Source organism: Dermacentor andersoni, chromosome 2 (assembly GCF_023375885.2).
Source record: "Dermacentor andersoni chromosome 2, qqDerAnde1_hic_scaffold, whole genome shotgun sequence".
Taxonomy (NCBI): domain Eukaryota; kingdom Metazoa; phylum Arthropoda; class Arachnida; order Ixodida; family Ixodidae; genus Dermacentor; species Dermacentor andersoni.
This window is the reverse complement of record NC_092815.1, coordinates 18,404,875-18,417,708: the sequence shown is the minus strand read 5'-3', so window position 1 is coordinate 18,417,708 and position 12,834 is coordinate 18,404,875. Positions and strand designations below refer to the sequence as shown.

The 12,834-nt window shown below is 44.8% G+C and overlaps 1 protein-coding gene across 4 annotated transcripts in view; it reads left to right on the top strand.

Annotated features, from left to right (window-relative positions):
• The window catches only part of LOC126542836 (FERM, ARHGEF and pleckstrin domain-containing protein 2-like), a 235,961-nt gene that overhangs the window by 147,823 nt on the left and 75,304 nt on the right, over positions 1–12,834 (top strand). For all 4 annotated transcript variants that reach the window (XM_050189952.3, XM_050189951.3, XM_055077475.2 and 1 more), the window contains 5 exons: positions 3,813–3,885; positions 4,250–4,424; positions 9,120–9,170; positions 9,228–9,286; positions 12,463–12,534. In XM_050189952.3, coding sequence (XP_050045909.2) covers positions 3,813–3,885; positions 4,250–4,424; positions 9,120–9,170; positions 9,228–9,286; positions 12,463–12,534 — 430 coding nt within the window. The remainder of the gene's footprint in view (positions 1–3,812; positions 3,886–4,249; positions 4,425–9,119; positions 9,171–9,227; positions 9,287–12,462; positions 12,535–12,834) is intronic.

The window sequence follows — 12,834 nt, the reverse complement described above, 5'->3', positions numbered from 1 at the left end:
GAGAAAATGAGAAAGAACATTTCAGGTCATGTTCGTGGTGATTACGGCAAATGCTTGAATACTAAATTGATCAAGGATGACACAGGGGTCCAACCAGGCAAGAATGAATGTTTTTCACAAGTTTGAACCAAAATTGGAGCATGTCAAAATTTTCAAAGTAAAAGCTAATGCAGCTGCCAGGAAAAATTATTATTTTTAGAAATTTTCTGGAATGATATTTATTCATATTTTAGGCCTACTTCACTGACGAATTCACTACCTTTCTGGCAAAAAAATAATTACTGCTGTAGGATAAGCACAACTGAATATATTGTTGCTCCAAGACTATGACACCATCAGAAATGCTGCTTTGAGAAAACGGGCCAAAATATTTCCGTTTATTCACATATCCCCCCCACCAATATATCTCAAAATGAACTAGGGGAGTAGTCGGGATGCATGCTGTCATGGTGCTTCTTTTTGACTGCCTTAGCAAGGCCAAGTGATGCTGCCCTTTTTTGGGTAGAACTTGTACTCCGCCGCAAGTCCTTTTCTTTTGCCCTGCTGGACCCAGTGGATGTTATATTCATGTCCAGCTCTGCTAGCACTGCTGCAGCTGCATACTCGTTGCCGGAATTAAAACGCAGCACAGCTTCTGCAACAGCTGCCTGTACTGCAACAATAGACCAGTGCTGCTCTTTTGCTAGCAGGCTCCAGATTACAGAGTGCAGAGACTCATTCGAATTCTGAGTCCTTCCCCTCAGGCACCTCTGCAGCAGGCTCTTCTCTGACAAGCGCTGGTACACTGGCAAAAGAGCTGCAGCCACATCACTAGGCAAATTGTATTTGTGCCTAGGCTCTGGCTCCCCTTTGGCCTTTGCTGCATTGTGGGGGCACCAAGACTGCTCACCAGCTAGGCACAGGGCATGGTTTGGGCAACTGTCAGTGGAAGTCACATGATAAAAAGTTGCCATCACTGCGCGGCTCATGGCTTCCACATCACCAACATGTGATTTTAGGGCTCGCCCATAGTAGACAGCCAACCTGTCGACCAGCTCAGCTGTCAATCTCCCCTTGCCACCGAGGCTTCGTTTGCCTTCACCCTTGTGTTTCTGTAATAAGTTGCGGAGTGCGGTGCCCATGCGTTTCCTCACATGGTTGATGCAATCCTCCTTTTCTACTTCAATGTATCCGTAAACTTTCGCTTCTTTAATTGCATTGTATGTGCGGCTGTCACCGCCACACAACATGGTGGTATAGCGAAGGTTATGTCGCTGAAGCGACCTCTCAAACAAGATTTTGCCTGCATCTACTTCCATCTGGCCAGACTTGCAGCTTGTGTTTTTTTGGCACTGGTGGCTCAACTTCCAAAGGTCATAGCCCTCGCTGTCTGGCTTAGGGCCATTCTCGCAGCCCAAACAAAAGTTAGACATCACATGGTAATCGAGCACATATCCAGTCAAGAGTTCAACAACAGTTCCAACACCAATATGTGAGGAATGTCCCCTTGTCAACCAAGTTCCGTCGTAGCACACGGCAATGTTCTTTTTGTGTCCAAAACTAATGTCCTCATACAGTTCAGTGACTTCTTTCGCACACCGAGTCATAACGGTCGCGGCAGCTCGGGTGGCAGCAGGCTCTAGCGTCTTCTTTAGGTGCCGCTGAAACGTTTTATTGTGGAGTCCCCAGCGCGAAAGCCCCATCGACGCGAAGATGTCGTTGATGACTGTTTGGCCATTTCCACTGCTGATCATTGCACGTGTGGCTAACATGTTAATCTCAAACGGATTACATGTCTTTTCACCATCAACTCAGCGCGAGTTCCATTGCGCCGCAATTTCACCACAATTCTCGCACAACACGACCAGCTTCTTGGCGAGGCCGTAGTCACGGTCGCCCGTGACTACTTTCGCACACCCTCCGCATACCTTGCACTGCAAGGCAGCAAGCAGCACCTTGACAAGGTTCAGGTCAACAATCGCGTATAAAGCTGCAATGACCACGGCTGAAGCCAATGACGCGTCGCTTGCATCAGTGAAAACAGCAGTCTTTCGCGCTGTTGCCGGCGTCGACTCGAGTCTATCAAGCGTGACTTGATCACGGGCACTCACTTGAGCTATTTCGCTGCTCGTGACAGTTCTAGCGTCAACTCTCACACTGCCGGAGTCGGCACGAAGGATGCCATCGTTCTGCAGTACGCTATCACCTGCATCGCCGCGAGCCGCAACTATCACACGGCCAGAGTCGGCGCGAAGGATGCCGTCGGTCTGCACATCGCTATCACCAGCATCGCTGTGAATCGCTTGCTGACCCGTTGTAGAGTCGCGCAATGCACCGCCGTTGTCGGATGCACCAGCACCTCGAGTCACTTGCTCATCGGTTCCAGGGCCGCGCAATGTTGGACCGCTATCACCTCCATTGCCGTTGTCGGGTGCCTTAGCGACAAAAGTCGCTTGCTCATCTGTTGCAGTGTCCCGCGATATTGTGCCCTTAGCACGTTTCTTATTTTTTACTCGCTTTCGGCCGAACTGATACAGTGTGGAACTTTTTCGGTCCTCCAGGCATCTTTGTTGTGGCGCGGTCGCAACTAAAGACAAAATGGCGCCTCTACCAGCCAAATTTTCCTATCCAGTGCCCTAAGCCAATAACATGACGCTATCGTAGCCACATGATCCTAACTGGCCAATGATGACTTTCTATGCACGCTTTTTTTTTTTTCTCGTTTCATTTGTGAAGGCGGCGAGCGCAGGGTTGCTTACTGAGTGATAAAAAGAAACCAAACACGCGAGCTTTTCAACGATACCAAAATGGCCGCGGTTGAGCGAGCCGTTCACGAGTATTAGGCAGCCAAAATAAGCGCAATTTGTCCACAATTTAAAGGGCTGTAGGTGTGGCAACGAATCTTTGAATCGCTGTTACGCCATCAATACGAGATATTTTTAAATAAAAAGTTGCAGACAGGTGTGGGATGGTAGTAGGAACACGAAAATGACATTTCTGAAAACTTGATTTTCGGGCAAATTTTCGGCTCCTAAGAGCCGTGTCTCCCCTTAAATGGACACTCCAGGCACATTTCTGCCATCGCCGTGATGTTCCGTATAAAGTCCAAGGGTGATAACATCATCACTGCGTGCCGTATGCTGTATGTACGAGTGAAAGCATGTGAGGATGAGCCGACGATGGCAGCTTACCTCCGGTGGCCTCACTTTGGCAGCTGCTGCCTATGGCGTGGCTACTCAGGCCTTATCTTGAAAGTGATCTGCACTAGGGAGAGAGTCTAGGTGCGACGAGGGCTGATAGTGTCGTATGCACTGTGCTCTCGCCGTTTAGTTGAAGCGAGAGGCAGCATGAAGGTCAATTTGCTCGCTGCTGCTGCCCTGCTTCCTCACTCCAGCGTTTGACAGCGAGTTTCCGTAGTCATCGCATGATATGTGTTCATGTTTGCTTGTGCACCATGCTTGTCAACATAATTAGCAAGTGCATGTTTTCAAATTTATGTGGCCGATAAAACTAATATCTTTACTTCGCATAGCTGTCAACTAATTTGCTAATGCAATTGATGCATTGCCTTTCTGGCAAAACTACGACTTATTTAACAAAGCAAAGGCATTTTTAATTGTCGTCACAGCTGTGAAAACTTTCAACTAGTTGTTTTTATAATGCAGTAGCCACATTCGCATTGCATTTCTCAAGTAGAGCAGCCATTTTTGAAAACTCAGTGAGACGGCATAACTAGCATATCTTTGCCTGACAAGGTGTGACCGCCATTTGACATGAAATTTCTTGGTTGTACTTTCTTTTTTACGTGTATATTTAGCTGCTGTATCTTTCAGGGACAGCAAGCCAGTTTCTTCCACTGCTCAAGGCATTGGTGCGCTCATGCTGGACTACTTACACTTGCTGGAGGTGAGTCAGCCTTCGTAGCATTGTGGGGCAAGCAGTGATTTGGTGCTTCTGATCTATATATAGCCTTACTATTAAATTTTCACATGTAAGGTCGCACCTTAATGGTAATAAGATATTGAATTTACCAATTGCTTTTCTAAGTACCACGGTTTTGGGAGCTTTGAGAAAATCAAGCACTACTGTTGGTTGATGACAGCTTCCACAATATCACAGCAATGTAAACACTGAGGTTAAGGCATAGGAGAATCCTCACATCCTGAGCCATTTGTTCTTCCTGCCATGCAAGCACACTGAGCCAATAGGAGAGGGTAGCGGTCATGCCATGGATATATTTTGGTCTAATCTGGTACTATGCTGTGTGCAGCTGGATGAGCGGTACCTGGAGATGCTGCCCCACATTCTGGAGCGCCTGTACGCAGGACCACACTGTGAGCAGTTGTGCCGAGAGTTTGAGCTGCTGCGGGACTGCTACCTGCCCTTGTCGCTGTTCCTTCTGCGTCCATTGCACCGAATATTCCACTACTGCGCCCTCTTTGAAAGTATGTTCCAAGTGTGACTTTCACACTATTTTGGACATCAGGACTTCTTTCTTTCTTTCCATTCCAGCTTAGGTGCTGAAGAAAGAGTCAAGCATAACTTGTATTGTGGGCTATCCTACTTGTAGTTTTGCAGCACTGCAAAGGCTGTATAATAAGACAGCAACTAAGTGTTACTGCTAGTACATGTAGGTGTCGGTGGTGATAGTGTAGCCAGATTACCGCTACTAGACCCGCTCATTCCGAGATAAACATTGCATTATTATTCATCTTTGTCTTTAACTGGTTCCTTAAAGGGGCACTAAAGGCAACTAGTATGTCCATTATGTCCAGTATGTCCAGTATGTATGATGAATTAATTCTTGAGGAAGACTAAGGCATCAGTATTATTGTGAACACAGTTTTAGTAATTGAGAAATTGAGGTAAATGCAGGACACGACTTGCGACTCACCCCGCAATCAATTACTATGCCGATCACAAAGCCACTCCTCATTTTATTTCTATCACCAGCATGCAACCTCTCATAATAAAAAGATAATTACATTGCATTGTAAGGTGGAAAAAAATACAAGTTCATCAGTTCTATTCAATCTTTAAAAGAAAGAACTCATTTTCTTTACTCTTGACAATGATGCGGGCAGTCGAAAGGTTTCATTTACGCTCGACTCTGCACCGCCTGCGGCTTCACGTTTCAGTAGTTTTGTTATGACGTAGTGCTGCACTGGTTTTGTCAGCTGGCAAAACTCCCACGAACTGCAAGTAGCAGAGGTTTCCCCGTCCATGTTATTTCGCAGGATGCCCAAAGGCAGCTGCTGTGCCAAATTCAATGCACTGTCTTGGCTTAGTTTTTCCATGCCCGTGTGGTTGCATTTTGTGCAAAAAATCGTAGTGCCTTCTGTTGGGCGCCATTTTACTTGCACACGGCTGTAAAGGGCAGGGCTGGCATAAGCAATGTCACCACTCCCCCGCTCAGGGGCGGGTGATTTGAATTGCAATAAAGGTATGCGAACCCTTCAGATGTGATTTTTTCTTAAGTGAAGCTTTTCTTGGCACGAAACAAATTCAAGGTTTCTGGAACAGTATTTTAACAGTATTGACTTGATATTTGCCTTCAGTGTCCCTTTAAACGACCAATATATGCAGAATAGCGTTCTTCAGTTGGTATATGTGTTCAGAATATGCCAACCTATTTATAAGGGCTAGGAAGTATTGCAAAATTATGTGATAATCCGCACAGATTGAAAATCCCATTTTGGGGGTACATTTTTACTGCACATGTACTACACACTTTCTCGGCAGCCAGAAAGCATGCCTTTTTGTTCAGTTACTGTTATAAAATTACCATAATACTGTTAACGTCTTAGTAGCATGTGGGATCTCATGCATGCTCTTGGGACAAGGGAACGACAACACAATAGTGCAAACAATCACAACGGCTTTTATTGCACCTTTCATGCACTAATGCCTGGTAGCTGAATTACTGTCCTCGGAACAATCCGATGGGCACATGACGAATTGAGGAAGTCTGACTCGCCCCGACCGGATACCTAGTGGATATGTTCGCCTACATGCTAGATGCCAATGCATAATCATTCTTGTGTACGGTCACGGGAACGGTGGTGTGTTTGAACGATCGTGTTCGTTCATTCCGGTGTCCTAGCTGCTCCCAAGCCTTTCCTGGGACGGTCCCGCGAAGCGGGTCGGCACACTTGCAGAAGGTCCACGCTGCTCGCCGATCCCAAGCCAAGGACGAAAAGCCTACTCCCTATTGCGCCCAACTAACCCTGCTGTTAGGTGGCATTAACAGCGCAGCACTTGCGCCATCTCTCGTAATATGCTGCAACCATAGCAACCGCCACTGGCACTTGGCTACGGGGAGAAGCCGGATTACAGGAGACGTGAGAGCCATGCAGAAAAGACATCAGTGGATGCATGAGATTCGAGCATCCCCACAAGTGCTTTACCCCCTTATTAGGTTTATCAGTCTGCATAAGTGTTTTTATGTTTATACTCCTTTCTATGTTTTAAGAATAGGTTGGCGATTGCACTAAACTAATATTCCAAGTGAATGGCACTCGTCCATGTGCAAACATTGTTTATTTAAAGCACAAGTCAAATTACTGTTGACAAAGCACTGTATAAGAAAGCTCAAATTCTATTTTACAGGCTGTTAGAAGAATATATTTATCTAAATAATGAATATTTAAGCAAAATACTATTGTCCTTTTTGTTTTTAGAAAATATTTTGCTTAATTTTTTTAGATGTATTCATTCTTTGCACTCCAGATGGCATAGGCGTTCCCTCAACAGCAGCTTTTGCACTGCACCCACACGACCAGTTGCAGGGAAGTGTTTGAGAGTGACATCAAGTGTTCTCTCCTTCGTTCTCTTATGTGCACAGCATACAATACATCTAGTTCAGCACCACTTGTGTATGCGTGGGTGTTTTGTCAGCTGCATTGCAATAATGTGTCATTGTATCACATGGCTTTGGGTAGGTTCACATTACAATCATTCTGTATAAGACCAGGTGCTTAAAAGGTATGCACCATTCTGCTTCCGGTGGCCCCTTAGTGAACCCTAACAGCGGAAGGGAAGTACACACAAACTAAAACATTAAAACATTTCATCACATGCGCTGTGTGGGCCCTGCATAATTTTTTCTGCAAGGAAAAATTTGCACTGACTTCTACTTCAATAGATGAAAAATACATTTTAGCTGACATGGATAGGTAACTTTTCCTCTAAAATAAATTAAAGTCTGGACCCCAGCACACACCAATGTCCCGCTTGCGGGCAACAAGGCGGCCCACACCATGGCTCGAGGTCTCACATGCCGAGCCGCCGCAGATTATGTGGGTGCCGCCTCTGCCCCTGAGAGCGGAGCATCGAATCTGCCAGATTGGGACACTATGAGAGAAATGTGGCAACAAGAATTACAATGGGCGTCGGGTGATCGCTTTACCACACTCAGAAACCTCACCCAACACTAGACTCGAAAGATGCACATTCCCACCACTGCACGATAAGAGGAATGAGGCCGTAACCTTGCGCTTACTCCCAAACACACACCTACCCTAGCCCAGTCGTCTTGTACCACTGTTACCCAGGATTATACCCAGCTGTTGTATGTAAAGCATGCGGATAGAGAGCAATGCTGCAACATATGCTCTGGGAATGTGCCTGCAACAACGGTGCTGAAGCCGCTGCTGTTTGCGACGCATCCATAACCTCAAGCTCACTTCTCAAGGTTACGCCTCGAGCCTCGAGCTCGCTTCTTCCAGGCGGTGGGCGGGGGCCACCGAGGATTTTCTCCGTCAGCGTTGCCACTGCTGGGAGGCGGCTCTCAAAAGTTCGGAGTTGAAAGACCAGCTCTGGGCTGTCCGGCAAGCCAAAGACGCTGCCCGAATCCAAGGATTTCAGGCCGTTATCTAAGGCCACCACAACCAAAACTGCCGAACCACTCTTTTTAATAAAGTTTATTTTCGTCTTCTTGTTGAATTACAGTTGGCACATTGTTGTGATAAAAAGTGCACTCTTGAATAGATTAAATACAGTCAAACCTTGTTAAGTGAAAAGGGATATAAAGATATAATGGATATAAGCAAGTAAGTAAAATTATCCTTGAAATCAGTATAGAGATCCATGTATTTAAAACCTCATTGTAAATAAGTAAAATTGTTTTGCTGATGGACACAATGAACTAGATTTGTTTCCAAAGTCAATATTTGCCTGACCATTGCACTCGAAATATACAGCTTTTCGAGAGGTTCGGCATGCATTCAGTGCAGAAGTTCAAAACTCCCACACCAAACACGCCATCGAGCAATGTTGGTCTTTCTCACCAAAGCACAGCATAAGCAGCAGCTTATTATCGCCATTGCATTTCTCTTTCACTGGTGCATCGCACAGGCTGGTGCACTCTCAGAGGCCATGAGTCAGGCAAGCCAAGCTGGCATGGCGAAGTTTATTGAAACCCTTATTCACACAGCGGACATGTGAAAGTGTTGGATCAGTGTGGATCAAGTGTGTAGCTGGCATGTTGTGTCGTGTGCATTGTGCTGCTCACCCACGACAAACTTTGAGCGTTTTGCTGTTTTCTTCGACTGCATCACCATTTCTCCGGTTTCACAATGCATAGATGAGCCAACTGGAAAGCAGAAATGAAAGACCATCACATTGGAACAGAAGGCAGCTAATGTGAAGGCATTCGCGTCAGGTGCTATAAAGTCATGTGTTGTGCACGTCAAAGGTTTCTGGTTGTTTTATTAAAATTTCGTCGCTTACGTGTCCATGTTTCATAACCGCAAGGCCTACTTCTTCTATACATGTTTAATGTTATGCGCTCCATTACGCATATATTGCAGTAAAGGTCAATACTAGGTATAACGAAGTGATGTATATAAGGAAGTAATTGCGGCTCCCCCTTTAACTTCATTAAAGAGGTTTTACTGTAGGTGGTGTACAAAATACTAGAAATAGATAGGGCCACAAAGAATTTGGTATGAACACTGGACTTAGAGCTGGGAGCTTCAGCTCTGCCTGTAAACAAAGGTCATCATCACTTCTTTGTGTTTAACATTGATTTTATTTGAACACTCATGCCACAGTTACTCGGAAATATTTGTGTACTAGTTAGCCAGCTATGGAGAGCTACGTATTAGAAGATGTCTTACTGTAAGTCTGCTTTTCTTTAGGGCTGCACAGCTGTTATCCACCTAGCCATGCTGACATTGCTGCTAGCCAAGGTAAGTCATGTGCTTTTTTTCTGAGCACATTGACATATGTCTGTTTGGCCCAAACAGAAATGCTGCAGCAGCTCAGGAGGTTCACTACATGCCACAAGGAGGCCCTGCATAGATTGGTCAGTGTTCTTCACCTTTTCCCATCTCTTTGCTTTAGCTGTGCTTGCTGAAATGGATGCACCGAAAGTCGCAAAATATGGTCACAGTGTCTTTCTTAACCTTTACACTGTGACAGCCAAGATAAGTTGGGGGACCTATCCTCGCACAACCCCTGCTTCTCTTGAGTATACTTGTCTTATGTATTCAACACACTACCTGCCTCTTCCGAAGCAACTCGTGCAAAAAAAGAACATTCCATACCCGTTCTTCCATCTATAGAGAGTTGATATCATGTGTTGCAACTACACTGCTGAATTATGCAAAACAAATGGTGTGCATAAATACTTGCAACATGAGTTCACATAATCTGCTTGCTGAATGTATCGATCATCTCTGCTTCGCTCTTCTTAACTGTCCATTAATGACATTAAGGAGTGTGCAATAAAAGTAGGTGGTAACTCCGTTAGACAGGATACCAATAAGCTATCGCAGGAGATGAAAGATCTGATCAAGAAACGCCAATGCATGAAAGCCTCTAACGCTACAGCAAGAATAGAACTGGCAGAACTTTCGAAGTTAATCAACGAGCGTAAGACAGCTGACATAAGGAAGTATAATATGGATAGAATTGAACATGCTCTCGGGAACGGAGGGATCCTAAAAGCAGTGAAGAAGAAACTAGGAATTGGCAAGAATCAGATGTATGCGTTAAGAGACAAAGCCGGCAATATCATTACTAATATGGAAAGTGGCTGAGGAGTTCTGTAGAGATTTATACAGTACCAGTGGCACCCACGACGATAGTGGAAGAGAGAATAGTCTAGAAGAATTCGAAACCCCACAGGTAACGCTGGAAGAAGTAAGAAAGCCTTGCGAGCTATGCAAACGGGGAAGGCAGCTGGGGAGGATCAGGTAACAGCAGATTTGTTGAAGTATGGTGGGCAGATTGTTCTAGAGAAACTGGCCACCCTGTATACGCAATGCCTTATGACCTCGAGCATACCAGAATCTGGGAAGAATGCTAACATAATCCTAATCCATAAGAAAGGGGACGCCACAGACTTGAAAAATTATGGACTGATCAGCTTACTGTCAGTTGCCTACAAACTATTTACTAAGGTAATCGCAAATAGAATCAGAAACACCTTAGACTTCTGTCAAGCAAAGGACCAGGCATGATTCCGTAAAGGCTACTCAACAATAGACCATATTCACACTATCAATCAGGTGATAGAGAAATGGGCGGAATATGACCAACCCTTATATATAGCTTTCATTGATTACGAGAAAGCATTTGATTCTGTCGAAACCTCAGCAGTCATGGAGGCATTACGGACTCTGGGTGTAGACGAGCCGTATGTAAAAATACTGAAGGATATCTATAGCGGCTCCACAGCCACCGTAGTCCTCCATAAAGAAAGCAACAAAATCCCAATAAAGAAAGGCGTCGGGCAGGGAGATATGATCTCTCTAATGCTATTCACAGCGTGTTTACAGGAGGTATTCAGAGACTTGGATTGGGAAGAATTGGGGATAAAAGTTAATGGAGAATACCTTAGTAACTTGCGATTCGCTGATGATATTGCCTTGCTTAGTAACTCAGGGGACCAATTGCAATGCATGCTCACTGACCTGGAGAGGCAAAGCAGAAGAGTGGGTCTAAAAATTAATCTGCAGAAAACTAAAGTAATGTTTAACAGTCCCGGAAGAGAACAGCAATTTACAATAGCTAGCGAGGCACTGGAAGTGGTAAGGGAATACATCTACTTAGGGCAGGTAGTGACGGCGGATCCGGATCATGAGACGGAAATAATCAGAAGAATAAGAATGGGCTGGGGTGCGTCTGGCTTGCATTCTCAGATCATGAACAGCAGATTGCCATTATCCCTCAAGAGGAAAGTGTATAATAGCTGAGTCTTACCAGTACTCACCTACGGGGCAGAAACCTGGAGGCTTACAAAAAGGGTTCTACTTAAATTGAGGACGACGCAACAGGCTATGGAAAGAAGAATGATGGGTGTAATGTTAAGGGATAAGAAAAGAGCATAATGGGTGAGGGAACAAACGCGAGTTAATGACATCTTAGTTGAAATCAAGGAAAAGAAATGGGCATGGGCAGGACATGTAATGAGCAGGGAAGATAACCGATGGTCATTAAGGGTTACGGACTGGATTCCAAGAAAAGGGAAGCGTAGCAGGGGGCGGCAGAAAGTTAGGTGGGCGGATGAGATTAAGAAGTTTGCAGGGACGATATGGCCACAATTAGTACATGACCGGGGTTGTTGGAGAAGTATGGGAGAGGCCTTTGCCCTGCAGTGGGTGTAACCAAGCTGATGATGAATGACATTTGATAGCGATGTCTGCCCCTTGCAGAGTCTGCTCTGTAGCTGTCATGGCACCACATTGCGCTACTAAGCAACCTGGGTGTGGGAAGACATCCATTTTTCTATTGTAATTGATTACACAAGGCATAGAATGCACTTTCTTGCACACTTCAAATGTTTGATAGTCAAGCCTAGTGCTTTAGGGGAAGAAATGCTGGCCTTGTATTTGGAGCGTGCTTTCAAAGATATTGAAAGGCATACTCTTACATTGTAAGTTGCATGGGAAAACAAACTTGCTTTGTGTCTGTGCAAATTCATTAGTGTAGAAAAAATTGAAGGCACTTTTCTTGACTATATTTTGAAGTTTACACAGGTCTATTCATTCATTCATTCATTCATTCATTCATTCATTCGTTCATCCATTCAGAATACCTTACAGGGCCCTAGGGAATTGAGTGAGGGGCACAAACAAGGACAGTATTATAAGAAAATGTAAGATATACATGGCAAGAAAGGGAAAGTAATTGCGCAAGGCTACAAAAAGGAAAAGTGGAAATATACATAAGTGCAAGGTACCCAATATTATAATTCAAGGAGTAAATAAATTCATTTAATACGCTGTCTTCAAGGTTTTCCTTGGGCGAAGGTTAGTCATAAACTTCATGTGGGATGACTTTTTATTGTCACTGCAGCATTGCTAAAAATGGCTGTTTTTTCTTAGTGGCTGCATTGCACTAGTGCAGTCATTGGCTGAAAACTTGTCATGTGCGCTTTACGAGTCAACTGACAAACAAACCAGCCTCCTTAGGCTACAACAAGGGACTCTGCTTTTGTTATGTCAGTGCCTGTTGCACCATATGTTTTCCCAACAGGAGAACCACATCAAGATGACTGAGCTGGAGCGGGACCTCGTTGGTCTGGACAACGTCATTCAGCCTGGAAGGGTGTGTTTTTTGTTTGTGCTCTGTACTTGCCAGCATGAAGTCAACTATGAAGTCATCAGTCTTCGAGAAATGACTTCATAGCTGCTTGAATTACTAGTGAACCTGAATGTTTCAAGGACGAATGTTTTTGTGTCCTGATCATTGACACAAAGGTTTCTGGAAGTGCAATGTCAGTCCACTTATCAGAACGTTCCTAGACCTCTCCCTATAAAAGGATAGATCAGTCAAATGTAGTCCTGCAGCTGGTAAATTTCTTTGCTGCACGCTGTTGCTTAAGGAAGGCAGGAAGATGATATCCTG